This window comes from Gymnoscopelus braueri (assembly GCF_963280865.1).
Source record: "Gymnoscopelus braueri genome assembly, chromosome: 14".
Taxonomy (NCBI): domain Eukaryota; kingdom Metazoa; phylum Chordata; class Actinopteri; order Myctophiformes; family Myctophidae; genus Gymnoscopelus; species Gymnoscopelus braueri.
In genome coordinates this window covers 30,675,813-30,689,599 of record NC_137619.1, presented here as the reverse complement: position 1 = coordinate 30,689,599, position 13,787 = coordinate 30,675,813, and the positions used below count along the sequence as shown (strand labels likewise).

At 40.5% G+C, this 13,787-nt stretch overlaps 2 protein-coding genes across 2 annotated transcripts in view; one reads left to right on the top strand and one right to left on the bottom strand.

The window, feature by feature from the left end:
- Positions 1 to 13,787, bottom strand: part of LOC308100590 (ryanodine receptor 2-like) — a gene marked incomplete at its 3' end in the record, with an annotated part of 113,856 nt that overhangs the window by 6,741 nt on the left and 93,328 nt on the right. Inside the window, exons 92-98 of the mRNA XM_080449658.1 lie at positions 13,311 to 13,508; positions 12,585 to 12,715; positions 12,039 to 12,081; positions 9,740 to 9,876; positions 7,332 to 7,392; positions 5,803 to 5,949; positions 5,506 to 5,640 (exon numbers count right to left, since the gene is read on the bottom strand). Of these exons, the coding sequence (XP_080305784.1) occupies positions 5,506 to 5,640; positions 5,803 to 5,949; positions 7,332 to 7,392; positions 9,740 to 9,876; positions 12,039 to 12,081; positions 12,585 to 12,715; positions 13,311 to 13,508 (852 nt within the window). The remainder of the gene's footprint in view (positions 1 to 5,505; positions 5,641 to 5,802; positions 5,950 to 7,331; positions 7,393 to 9,739; positions 9,877 to 12,038; positions 12,082 to 12,584; positions 12,716 to 13,310; positions 13,509 to 13,787) is intronic.
- Positions 15 to 2,072, top strand: LOC308100084 (xenotropic and polytropic retrovirus receptor 1 homolog; the record flags this gene model as incomplete). Its single annotated transcript, XM_080448986.1, has 1 exon — positions 15 to 2,072. One exon carries the CDS (start codon positions 15 to 17, stop codon positions 2,070 to 2,072), a length of 2,058 nt encoding a protein of 685 aa, XP_080305112.1.

Genomic DNA, 13,787 nt, shown 5'->3' with positions numbered 1-13,787 from the left:
TGTAATCTGTCAGGATGAAGTTCACAGAGCATCTCTCCGCACACATCACTCCAGAATGGAGGAAACAATACATCCAGTATGAGGCATTAAAGGAAATGATGTATTCTGCTCAGGATCAGGCCCCATCTATCGAAGTTACAGATGAGGATACAGTTAAGAGGTACTATGCTAAGTCTGAGGAAAGGTTCTTCCAGATATGCGAAAAGGAGCTGGAAAAGATCAACACTTTCTATTCTGAAAAGCTGGCGGAGGCCCAGCGCCGTTTCTCCGCATTGCAGAATGAACTACACTCCTCGTTGGACGCCCAGAGAGAGAGCTCCACCCACAGGGGCCTGAGGAAGATAAAGACCGTGTTTACCCTGTCCCAACAGGAGAGGTGTAAACACAGAAACATTAAGGACCTTCAGCTTGCCTTCTCAGAGTTCTATCTCAGCTTGATACTACTGCAGAACTATCAGAACCTGAATTTCACAGGGTTTCGTAAGATCCTGAAGAAACGTGATAAGATCTCGCAGAATTCCAGAGGGGCAGACTGGAGGGTGGCCCTAGTTGAAGTGGCACCCTTTTATACCTGCAAGAAAATCACACAACTGATCTCTGAGACTGAATCGTTGGTAATAACGGAACTGGAGGGAGGGGACAGACAGAGGGCAATGAATAGACTGAGGGTGCCCCCCCTTGCACAGCTTGCTCCTGCATGGACCACCTTCAGAGTGGGGCTCTACTGTGGGGTGTTCTTTGCCCTAATGGTCATGGTGGTTATCAAAGGAGCTGTTGTGATTCGTAGTGATGACGTATGGCCTCTGGTGAGGATCTATAGAGGAGGATTCCTGTTAATAGAGTTCCTCTTCTTGCTAGGCATCAACACCTACGGGTGGAGACAGGCAGGTGTTAATCATGTACTCATATTTGAGCTCAACCCCAGGAATAACCTATCCCATCAACATCTGTTTGAGATTGCCAGTCTGTTGGGCGTGTTGTGGTGCGTCAGCCTGTTGTCCTGTCTATTCAGTGACAGCATCCTTGTACCTATGCAGGCCAACCCTCTAGTTCTCTACAGCTTATTCTTCCTGTTCCTCATCAACCCCTTCAAGACCTGCTACTACAAGTCACGCTTCTGGCTCCTCAAACTGCTGTTCCGTGTGGTGACGGCTCCATTCCATGCAGTGACATTTGCAGACTTCTGGCTGGCTGACCAGCTGAACTCTCTGGTTGTGGTCCTGATGGATCTGGAGTACATGATCTACTTCTACAGCTTTGAGCTGGAGTGGCACAAACTTGATGGACTCATTAGCAGGGAAAATAAAATTGGTTGCCATCTGTACCCGTGTGGTGTACGTGCAGTGATCCAGTGTCTTCCTGCGTGGTTCCGCTTCGTCCAGTGTCTGCGCCGTTACAGTGACACCAAACGAGCGTTCCCTCACCTCGTTAACGCTGGGAAATACTCCACAACCTTCTTGGTTGTCATCTTCGCAGCCCTTTACAATAAGCACAAAGCTGAAAAGCATCCAGACACCCAGATGTTCTTCGTATCGTTAATCGTCTGCTCAGTTGTCAGTTCCTGTTACACACTCATCTGGGACCTGAAGATGGATTGGGGCCTGTTTGACCGAAATGCTGGAGAGCATACCTTTCTCAGAGAAGAGATTGTTTACCCACATAAGGCGTATTACTACAGTGCCATAGTGGAGGACATCTTGCTACGGTTCTCCTGGATTATGACTTTGTCTCTAACCACAGTGCTTGGTTACAATGGTCTGCCTGACATTCTGGTTACTGTGCTGGCCCCAATGGAGGTCTTCAGGCGTTTTGTGTGGAACTTCTTTCGTCTGGAGAACGAACATCTGAATAACTGTGGTGAGTTCAGGGCTGTGAGAGATATCAGTGTTGCGCCACTTAACGCAGACAACCTGACGCTGTTGGAGCAGATGATGGACCAAGAAGATGGCATCAAGAACCGTCACGGCAAGAAGAGCAAAAAGTGCTGGAAAATGAGCTACAGCATGAACCTACTAGTATCAAAGACTCATGACACCAAGATTGTGATCGATGACACTGATGATGACTCCTGAAATCAGGCCACTCAGTGGTCAAGAACGGGTCAAGAATTTATTTAATAGGAAATAGGCTCTATACATACATGTAACTGTAGTCCCAGGTTTCCAGAAGGTGGCATACCCATTTCTGTTCAGGGCCATTTTCCCATAGCTTCATGTGATTGGCTCGGCAGCAGATTTTAACTCTGCTGTTTTGAATCTTGAGATCGGCAAATTGACTGTCACCATCTTTGGAAGTGGGATGCTGGCTTCTCCAGTTGGAGTAATGGCGGAGGAGAGAACTCAACGACACTGTCAGTTATGTTTCCAAATTACTGCTGTGGTGTCACAGAATGTATCTTCGCATTTTTTTAGGCAAGAATGTAGTTCTTTAAACTTCAAATCTGTGGTTGATTTGTCTCAGGACAGTGTTGTTCATGTGCCAGACTAGAGCAGCCTTTCTCCGGATTGTCCTTTTGAAAATGTCCCCCTGGCACTGATGTCTCTAATGGTTTAACATGGATATCATCTAACAGACAATGGATATTATCTAACAGACAATCTTTGGTTTCGACTCATTTTCGGCAGATTAGAACTTAGTAATGCAACACTGGATATAATAATGTGTAATTTAATGTGTTACTTTGTGTTTACAAGGGACAATTCAGGAATCCTGTGAGTTTCCGAATCTCTCTTTCACCAGCAAGGAGGGATTCGTCTAAAAGTCTGCAATTATTTATTATCATTTAGTCTTCCTGTGCTTATCAATATGCATCATGCTTGATTCATGCTTTAAATTATCCATTATCCATAGTCCATCAAATGTATTCCTCTACTATTATTTCTTTATTCCATTCATTCTATTCTGGTTATATTTTATGAATAATAATAATCTCAGGTCCAAACTCAACATTTGTGTGTGATTTATTGCAGGCTACAAGGCTAATTAGACTTGTTATTATGTGTAAATGTATGTGTGACCCATATTGATTGTGAAATTGGTCTGTCCACCCCCAACAAGAAATATGCAGTATCTACAATAATTGAAAGTTTACTCAAATGTACCAGACTACTACCTTTGGTATGTCATTAATTGCTATTAATTCATTTGAACTGTACTCCCAACTCATTAGTACTGCTACATTTTTAATATTTGTATACCTAAATGTTTTATTTAATTGTATTCTGTTTATTTTCAGATTTTTAAATAAAACATTGGTGTTATTTTAAGTGCCAGGCTCATTTCAAGCTGGTTGATCCCTGTGCCAGGATTAGGCTATTATTTTACCTTTTCAATTGGTCACAGAGTGTTTGTCTTCAGTGTGACTGATCCCCTGATGGTTGCTAATCACTGAGGTGCTTCAGGTGAGGTTTCACAAATGTCAACGAGGTCATTATGACCTCGTTGACATTTGTTTTCTGATGTTTGAAAGTGGCATGTCTCACTCAGAAATACAGTGTTTACAATGGTAGGAAAAATGAGATTTTTTTTCTCCGTTTATTTTTTAACATTGAAGTGGATGGAGCATTAACTTTTTGAAAATCGTTTTCTCCTAGTTCCTTTGAGATTTAAAAAAAAAAAAGGAAAAAGAAAAAATTTGAGTCATTGATGGGCAAACCTTTCAGGCACATGATCTCAACGATTTTCCAAGACTGTCTATTATAGACACTAGGCAGTCAATAATACTAATAATAGTAGTAGTATTAATAATACAACCATAGAATAGGCTAAGTCAATACATTATAATAAAACAAAGAATGAGTCAATCATTTAATATGAGTAATAAAGATATGATCAATTCTGACTGGGGAGATGCTTTTTATACATATCAAAACACTTAAGTCTCCAGCTGTGGTAAGTCTCTCCAGTTTTTGTCAGGCTGTGGTGAGTCTCTACAGTTTTTGTCTAATGATCCACACAATTTGGAACTTATTGCGTTTCATCAGGTAGTGTTGTGGTATTGAGTTGACATTGGTTAAAATAACATGACATACCTGTACAAAGCATGTAATGTAATTGTGTGCATTGTGCATATTTGATTATTGATATCTTCAATTGTTTTAATTTGATGGCAATGTTTCAGCTTGTGCTTATTTCACAACAACCATATTTCATGGCTCCATGTAAGAATTTTATTGTCGCTGTTGAGCAGAAACCTTGTATCTCCGTATTTCATAATTTCCACTACGCGTGCCTAGTGTTCACTTACCTGTGTTGTGCATGAAACTTTTTTACACTGACATGCACTCGCAATGAAAAGCTGTGTCAGCTGTTCTGTCTTTATACATAGCAAATATAATGAGCTTTCCTTGCAATGGCTAAAAAATTAGGACTGGACATAGCAATATTTATAAACTTAACCAACTACACTAACAATATTGGTGGGTCTAAGATTTTTTTTACATGCATAGAATATTAACTATGATGCATGTTTGACAATTGCCATTTCAGTCTGGAACCTTGGCTTGTGTGCCGGTGTATTGTTGCATGACTGCAGTCAAAGGAACAAAATAATTGTAATTGGCTAGTAGTGTAGATATCATACACCAGAGGAACAGCACATAACCTGTTGGGATGTGGATGGACAATTGCTTTGCGATAATTAATTCATAAAAATGACATGAAAAAAAAACATTCAGGAATGGAGGTCCTTAGCCTGCTGGCAGCATCCACAAGAAATATTGTGTGCCGATCAGCCTTGCATTTTGCAACTTAGATACAGACAAACAGACACAGGCGATCGCAAAATCTCCTCCTGCCTGGCAGAGATAAAAACAACTGCAACAAGCTCTATTTTCATACAGTTTGACAAGCTGTTCAGCAAGGCTGCAAGTAGCTGGGAATGAGTCATGCTCAGGTTATCTATGGATTCAAGTTATTGCCATTTTGTACCGTACCGGAAAAGCTCTGGCGCTGTTATGTGTAAGGGAAACATCAATACAAATTCACACTGCTACATATTTAGTGTCTAAAGGTCTGCCGTAAAACAATGACAACAAGTTGACCACTGTGGCTTGTGGAATTGAATGGAACATTCCCAGGCCCTGATAATAGCAGTGGGTGATTCACATGCTATCGCTCCCCACACGACTGCTTGCGTGAGTGACAGTGGAGTAGGCATTAGAATAGAGCAGGTGGAGTACCATTAACGGAGTGAATTTATCCATGGCCAAACAAAGAATCCAGACGCAGGCCCAAGGAGGTGCTCTTCATTCAGATGTCCATCATTCTACATATAGCACACAGAGGCCATTTACACTTCAGCTAAAGGGATCACTGTCAGAATCCTACAAGAGTCTGAGGAGGAACCTGGCAGCACACGTGAGCACCTTCATCTTTTGGGAGAAGAAAAGGGAGAGAGAGGCAGAAGTGAAAATGAAAGGAGAGAGAGATGGACAAAGATGAAAAAGACAGAGACACAGAGAGACAAGTGTGAGAGATCAGTGAGAGCCTGCTTGGTGAACTCACAGTGAGCATGTCATCGCACTTCATGTCCAGCGTCTCCCCATCCTCGCTCTTGTTGTAAAACTTCCTGAAGAAGTTGAAGGCCACAACGGTGTAGAGGTACACCACTACAGCCAGCAGGCCCACCGTTAGCGCCAACTGACACACGCGCGCACACACACACACACACACACACACACACACACACACACACACACACCTCAGTAAACATCTTCAAATGAGAGGAACCAGTGAAAAACAAACAGTTTCCAAACTGTGTTCTTATCCGAGAGACAGACAGACATGGAAACACACACACACCTGTTTGCCGTTGTGCGTGACGGAAGAGAGGATGGTCTTGATGGTCTTGAAGCCCATGGCGATGTCCAGCAGGTGGGCAGCAAAGAAGAAGTTGTTGTAGTGACCCAGTACTGACATGGCCATATACCAGGCCAGGTACAAGAAGGACTACAAAAAGAAGCGCACAGAGACACGTGCACATGTTTTAAACCAATGCTGATGGAACAGGACAAAGGAAAATCAGGCTCAGTATTTTGCAATCTATGCTGACTTTTGATTTAGCGACTTTTATTGATTCTCCTGATCATTAGTTGCTGTTGGGCAGAAACCTTGTATCTCCATATTTCATATTTTGTTTTTTTCATAAATGAAGAAAAATATAGCCAGCAATTTTTGCACTTGTAGAAAAAGAACATTTTGGAAAATCTATAATAACATGCCCAATGAAAAGTATTAAAGGGATATTTCACTTTCAAAAAAACTTTTGGTGATTTTATCGTCTACTCAGGCTTTTGTGAGCCCCCCAGACCGTTTTTAAGTTGCTTGATTTAGTATTTAGATATTTGATAATCATTTTATCAGACACGCTCCCTTCCTATACAAACCCATTTTAACTTCAAACTCCATTTTTAACCTGTTAGATTCATCAAAAACACCCTTCCTTGGTTCTGCTGACTCACCCTGCCCTCCTAATACGTGAGGGGGCCGTGTTTTTTCGATTAATTTTTTCATTTATTTTATTTAATTTTTTTAATGTAAAAAAGCAACTTAAAAACGGTCTGGGGGGCTCACAAAAGCCTGAGTAGACGATAAAATGACCAAAAGTTTTTTTGAAAGTGAAATATCCCTTTAACAAAAGCTTATGACCACTCTTTTCAACATTTCCTGAAAGGTAACAGTTTAGGACATTTTTTGTCTGACAGCAACAACACACACTTGTGAATTGTAACTTTTAAAGTCTTTAATTAGTTATGTTGTTTGACTGCAACCAAATTGCAACAATGTCAAAACTACAATAAAGATGAAAGCACTAGCAATAGCGTCCAATCCAGTGTGCTGTCTATTTCAAATAATTGTATTGACATTGTCAACCATTCAGTTAACCCAACACCAGGGTAAAATGTTCTCAATGCAACTCTCACAAACAAATCCACACACACACACACACACACACACGACAAAATATAGATGAACAGACAGATACAAATGTGTGTTTTGGACAATACAACATCACAGGATATTACCACCATAACTCTGACACATGCAATCATATGAATTCAATTCACACTCCTTATCCTAACATGGGTCTATTCAAACAGAACATTAGATATGCACTGCACATATTGCTAGTTCACGTTATATTGCCAGTGAACGTGAATTGCAGGAAATAACTCTTATCTTGGCCTGTTAGAAACAAGATGGCATTATGCAAAGAGACAGAGGAATAAATCCTAACAATATTGCACACGCACATGCACCCGCACCCGCACACACGCGCACACACACACACACACACACACACACTCCCCCACGGTAGTTCCTCAACTCACATTATCAGTGAAGACGACTCCTAGCTTCCAGACTTGGTACTTGACATCAACAGAGTTAAATCTGAAATAGATGTCATTTTGAGATGGATACATTATGGTAAGAACTCAGGTCAATGTACACGTAATTAGCATGTAATTAACATGGATTTCCTTCAAGAGGTCCTGTGCCTTTTCAGAGGAGACAGGACATCATGTTCCAGGACCTTCTGTCTTCTGGCCACGCTCTTAAACATAACAGACATAAACACACTGCGACGGCCTCGTCTTTTAAATGCCATTGTGTTTGTTGTGACTGCCACGCATGCGTTCCAGATCACCTCCGCTGCCTGGTTTTCTGGTATTTAATTTGTTTATGTACATTTGAGCTCATCTAGGCCCAACTCTTGTTTTGGAGAGTACATTTTATTATTTGTTCATTGTTTTGGGAATCTGTGAAGTGGATTCAGAGGCCCTGGTTGCCCCAGGTACGATTCCAGGCCACGCCAGCATATGTGTCGATGAAATGAAATTTGTCCCTGAGCAAGACTCTTAACCCCTAATTGCTCAAAGGCCCTCATTGGAAACAAGCCCGCAAGGACTTTCATGAACGTCCTGTTAAAAGGAAAGGAAAAAAGGAATTAACGTTGCGCTGCGTCTTGCGTGCTGCGGCTTGCGTGCTGCGTAAATTTATTCCAAGGATCGGATTGCATAACATTAGGACCAGGCACGGACTATTAAGCCTGCGGTACAGAACTTTTTGGGGACTTGTTATTATCTGTGATGATCTTGAATTGTATCGTGCGCTGCAAGTGCTGTGATTTCTTGGTTGAAATTAAATAATTGTTTTGGGTTGAAACCTATTGATTGATTGGTGAATTATATCTTTGTTTTTGTTTATTTTAAAACGTTTTTTTGCATTTGATGAACTGAGTTGTGTTCTGCTGGTTGAATATCATTTCCTTTACTAAAATAAGTGCAACTGACAAAAGTGCTTTGGGTTTTATTCTCAATAACAAGGGTTTATATTGTATAACGTAAGTCCTTGCGGTTTTCCCTAGTGGTTAAAAACCCAGGTGAGGAAGAGCTCATAATACAAAAAAGGAGGAATATTTTTTCTCTGGTAGACAGAGTCTACCTGGCACCTCTACTAACACAAATAATAAATTCAGTGGAAACCGTTACAACACGCATGCACACACTACCAGTGCACTCGCCAGAGAAATGACAGAGTGTGTGCATGGAATGCCTGTGCAATCCTCCAAAGTGTTTTTTTTACAGTCATTGACAAGCGGCCCAGACAGACAGAAGTTGGGCATCAATAGGTCAGCCATCTTGATAACGATCACTCAGCACGGAGCCTCATATAGGTATTCCATTCTCCTCTACAGTGAAAAGTAACGAGGGAAAACAAACTAATGGATTTCTTGGTTTGAGTTTTATCCCAATCTGCACTGACAGGCAAGTTGCCATACAGTATTGAAACCTTGTATCTCCATCTTATAATGTTTTTTCATACATTAATGCCCTATTTTATACATTCTCAAATGAGTGTCAAGCTATAGTGAAAATAGCAGATCTACAAGCTCAACATGTCACGATGAGACACATTGTGAGCTTGTAGATCTGGTATTTTTTTGATTTTTTTTTAGAAAAAAAAAATTCTCTTTGAAAACCTATATGATATGACCAAACACCATGGAAACCAGGTTGAAAGTGGATTGTTTTATAAACAATTAACCACTGAAAAGTATTAAAAGAGCTTGAAACAAAATAATAACTACACTGGATCCATTGGAGCAGGTTCTTTTTTCCATTTCCTGAAAAGTAACTGTTTTGGACAGGTTTTCAGCGACCATATATATGTACACACACAGCAAAATATTCGTAGTGTTAACGGAAATTAAATTAACATTGACACAAATTAACACATACTTTTACTCTATTTGCATACTGTGCATGTATGCAAAAAATCTGTGTGTGTGATTACTCTGCGTGCCAAGACCCCTAGCACGCCCTGTGACTAGCCATCTGTTGGACAGCACTGTCCTGGATCACCTGTATGACTGATGCTGCTAAAATTGCCCAATGGCTCAGATTGAAGAGAGTGATGCAGAGAGCGGAATACAAAACATGAGCATACATGAAAGCAGCCAGTGGTGTTTAGAGCTCATTATGTGATTGCAGTCTCTGCTTTTTTTTTTCTTTCTGTGGGGAAATGAGCGGAAAATTACAAAGGAGCCTCATAGCTTGGCGTCACACTGATCTCAAATGACAGCTCCCACCCGCTGTGCTGTAGATTCCCACTTGTAGCCAAACACAATACAGAACAGACGACAAAGGAGTCCATCAGACACATGTTGCCCAATAATTACATTTGAATTGGCAACAATTGCGAGGTACACGCGTCCTCCACGCATTTATCTACTCACAGGGTGCTCCAGGTGCCATCTTTCTTTGGCCTCCTCCTCTCCCGTGTCTGGGAGCTGAAGTCCAGCGCAGCCTGGTCAAGGCCCAACAGGGCACTGATCCTCTCGCGACCGTAGAGTTCTCCATACTTATCCATCACCTGACGGGGAGGGATAGGAGGATATCTTTTAAAAGACATTTACTTTTTTTCTATTGATTAGTCACCCCATGGACACTTGAAGCCAATAATTTGATAACCAGCGGACCGGTAGGCAGCGGTTCCGGTAGGAGACACAAAGGAGACTCTTCCAAAAACAAAATAAATATCCATGAATCCAAGTCTCCATGGGGTGACAAATTGATAGAAAAAAGTCATTTTCGGGGTGAACTATCCCTTTAAGCCCACTGACTACGATTTGTGCTATGCTTGGCAGTATTGACAAACATTTTCAAAGCATACCATGGTTCGTTTGATTTTTTTTAGGAAGCCATTAGATTCTGTCAGTGCAGTATATGAAAACTTTAAAGAGACATGAAACTTGCTGGAGACAGATCGCGCAGTGAGTTTCTATGGAAACTAACGTTGCGATGGGAACGATGTACAAAAAAGAATTTCACCCACTTTTTTACCTTGTAAACCTGTGATGTGACAATAAAACTGATTCTGATTCTGATTCTGACTTTGTTGAGACATAGTTTTCAGTTAAAGCTACGATATTATTGAGTGTTAAAGCATTTTAAAATCCAAAGTGATTTGAAAAGTCTAGCTGAAAATAGTCAATGGAAAAAAACATTGATTTGCGGAATCCAAAAGGTCCATGACTTCTTAACCCATTCAATCCGGGAAAGCATCTGTGTCAATTTAGATTTTAGCTATATATATATATGAGTGTGTGTGTGTGTGTGTCACAAAAATAGCAACATGTCACTTCGCGCCGCACTAAAAAAACAAGCATTTTTTACTTTGCTTCTGGGGGTCCCTGGAACAAAATATTTTGAGATGGGTCATAATTTTGAGGGTCCTTGACATGAAAAAGTTTGAGCACCACTCATACCGTATATGTTTTTCAGAAAACTGTTAGGATTTAGAAGACATTTTTAGAATCGGCCTCAGGTCTTGCAATGAATGACGTTTAACCAACATTATGGAGGAAATGCTAACGTGAAAGTCCAAGATAAATCCATGTTGAACCTTGTATGTCCAAAACTGTTACTTTTTGAGGAAATGGAAAATAAAATCTGTGATCCAATGGACCCAAAGTAGTTATTTAGTCTCAAGTTCTTGTTAAACTTAACCACTTTCAACCTGGCCTCCCTATTTTGAGCACCAAATTATTATGATTTTTTTTTTTTAATCCAGAAATGTTCAGAATGTTTCAGATAGTAAATCGGCTATTTCGCTACATTTGCCAAGAAGAAATATTGAGATTCAAGGTTTCTGTCCGACATCGACAATATATGGCTGAACCTGTGAATAAACAACGACATGTATTGGCTAGAGTATCGGTCACTTAAAACGGGCAACACATTCGACAATTTTTTCAAACCGTCTTCTTATCCGAGAGGTGGTGAAGACAGCTGAGTGACTGACTGAAAAGCGAACAGACGCTGTATAAAGGCTGTAATGAGACGGTAGAGGAAAAAGGGAGGCAGAGGAAAGGAGACAATAAGACGTGCACTGAAGCTTAGCTTCATTGCCATGTATATCATGGCAATGCTTAAATCCCTACCGACTTTATTCCTGCACCAGGTCTCTGGGGCCAGCAGAACAGCTTTATTAGCTGAGAAGGGAACGAATGCACCTGTCATTAACCCGTTAAGACCATGAGGCCCATTATAAAAATGTCTTCTAAATCCCAACAGTTTTCTGAAAAACTTATGTTACTATTATCAGTGCTGCTCAAACTTTTTCATGTCAAGGACCCCCAAAACATGTATTTGGCCGTCGACCCCACCATCTCAAAATATTTAGTTCCAGGGACCCCCAGAAGCAAAGATTTGAGTTAAAAATGCTCGCTTTAAAATAATACATATATTCAAAGATTTGCACAAACGATTTTTCCAAATTAGCAGATCTACAAGTTCTATGAGCTTGTATATCTGCTATTTTTTAATAGCCAAAGTATAAAATAATGCTTTTTAGCTCAAATCTAAAATGCTTTCCCGGTTTTAATGGGTTAAATCCTTCATTAAACTCTACTTACTTTCTTAATAGTCCCTCACTGAGTATAATGTGCATATAATTAAATTCATCCACATGCACAGAATGTCTGATGTTTTTGCCAGAAGGCATAACGGCTGCGGCTCTGCAAAAGCCCTTACCTTCCTCTTCACAAATTTATCCCAGTAATTACTAGGAAATGACCTGGAAAGAGAAACAAAAGGCCATCACAAATGATTTCTCTAGCATAAACGGTGATTTAAAAATGCAAGGGTGGGAGGGTGGGGTCGTACAAGGTGGAAAAAGTGGAACATTGCTCTAAGGGAAAACTTTTTTTTTTCCTGCTACAGTACATGAACACAATTATGTAGAATAACATCACTCCAGCAAGGTTGTATTATGAATGAACGTCAAGAAGGATTGTTTTGTTTTTTGTCAAATTTTGAATGAAACGGTAAAATAAAACTGTAAATATACCTTTTATTGCTCCTGTATTGATGATTTGTATTGGCTTGTACTGTACGTCCTCATTATCAAATGAATACATAGGACCACAATGGAAACATGCCCTCAGGGCCTTTTATGTTACCCTTATAGCATTGCTTGTATAATTGTACTTGCTGTACGGTTTACAATTTGTTAATAAAGTATTCAATCAATCAAAAAACAGATCCATGAAGTTTTTGAGAGCGTGGCACTGAACATACGGCGTGCTGATGACCAGTCGATCCCACTGTCCTTTGATGTCCTCGTCGGCCGGCTGCTCTGTCACATACGAGCCGTCAAACTCCAGCCGCCGGGCCACGTCCTTCTCACGCTTGAAAATCACCAGTGGTACCTGACAATCAAATGCGCCGAGCTAAAACCAACTTTCTGGACAGAAAGGGAGGTTTTAAAAAGTGACTGTAGCTCATACAGTATTTCTGATTATTTCATACCCCTGAAAACCTCATTTATACCGTATGTCCTTAAGATACCTTACCCTGGGCCCTGAAGGCTCGGCACATTAAAATGTATTTGTACGTACGTGGATAGACTGTGGTGACATATTTCGTCACTGTTGGGCAGAAACCTTGTATCTCCATAATTGATCTTTTCAAACTGAACTTAAGTTTTTCATTATTTTATACAAGCGAATATAAGTTTTATACAAACTCACAAAGCGTCGCATTGTGAGCTCGTAGATCAATTTTCTCAGTTTTGGAAACATTCTGAACATTTGAGAAAACAATACAATAAATTGGTGCACCAAAATAGAGAGGCCAGGTTGTGAGTTTTATAAATATTTAACCAATGAAAAGTATTAACAATACTTGAGACTAATAATAACTACATCGGATCCATTGGAACACAGGTTCTTTTTTTCTCCAAAAAGCAACGGTTTTGGACATACAGGGTTCCCGCTCGACAGCGGCGATTTTAGGATGGTGCACCTTGAGGCAGTAGTAGCCAATAATACAACAGAAGGAGATGATGGTATGTGCTATGGCCAGGAAGTGAAGAGATGGCTCCATGTATCCCGTGCTCTCCTCCAGGACAAAACAAACACTGCCTGAAGGCTCGTTTTCCAAGGCAGGGTCCTGATCTACCATCTCATCCTCTTCCTCAAGTGGTTTGGGCGAGGATGACACCTGGGGAGAAAGACAGCAATGGAAAGGTCTTCAGTGAGTAGAAACGTTCTAGTCAAGATATGGCGGTTTATAGCATCTAGAGTCTAGATGCTATAAACCGCCATATCTTGACTAGAACTAGAAAATGTAAAACTAGTCTAGATTCTAGACTTTGGATAATTGGGACTAGTTTTACATTTGTATGCATTACAAAAATATGTCTTGCAGCAGATATGGTACACTTACTATTATATCAGGCAACAACATCATACAGGTAAAGGTAAACACTTCAAATAATGG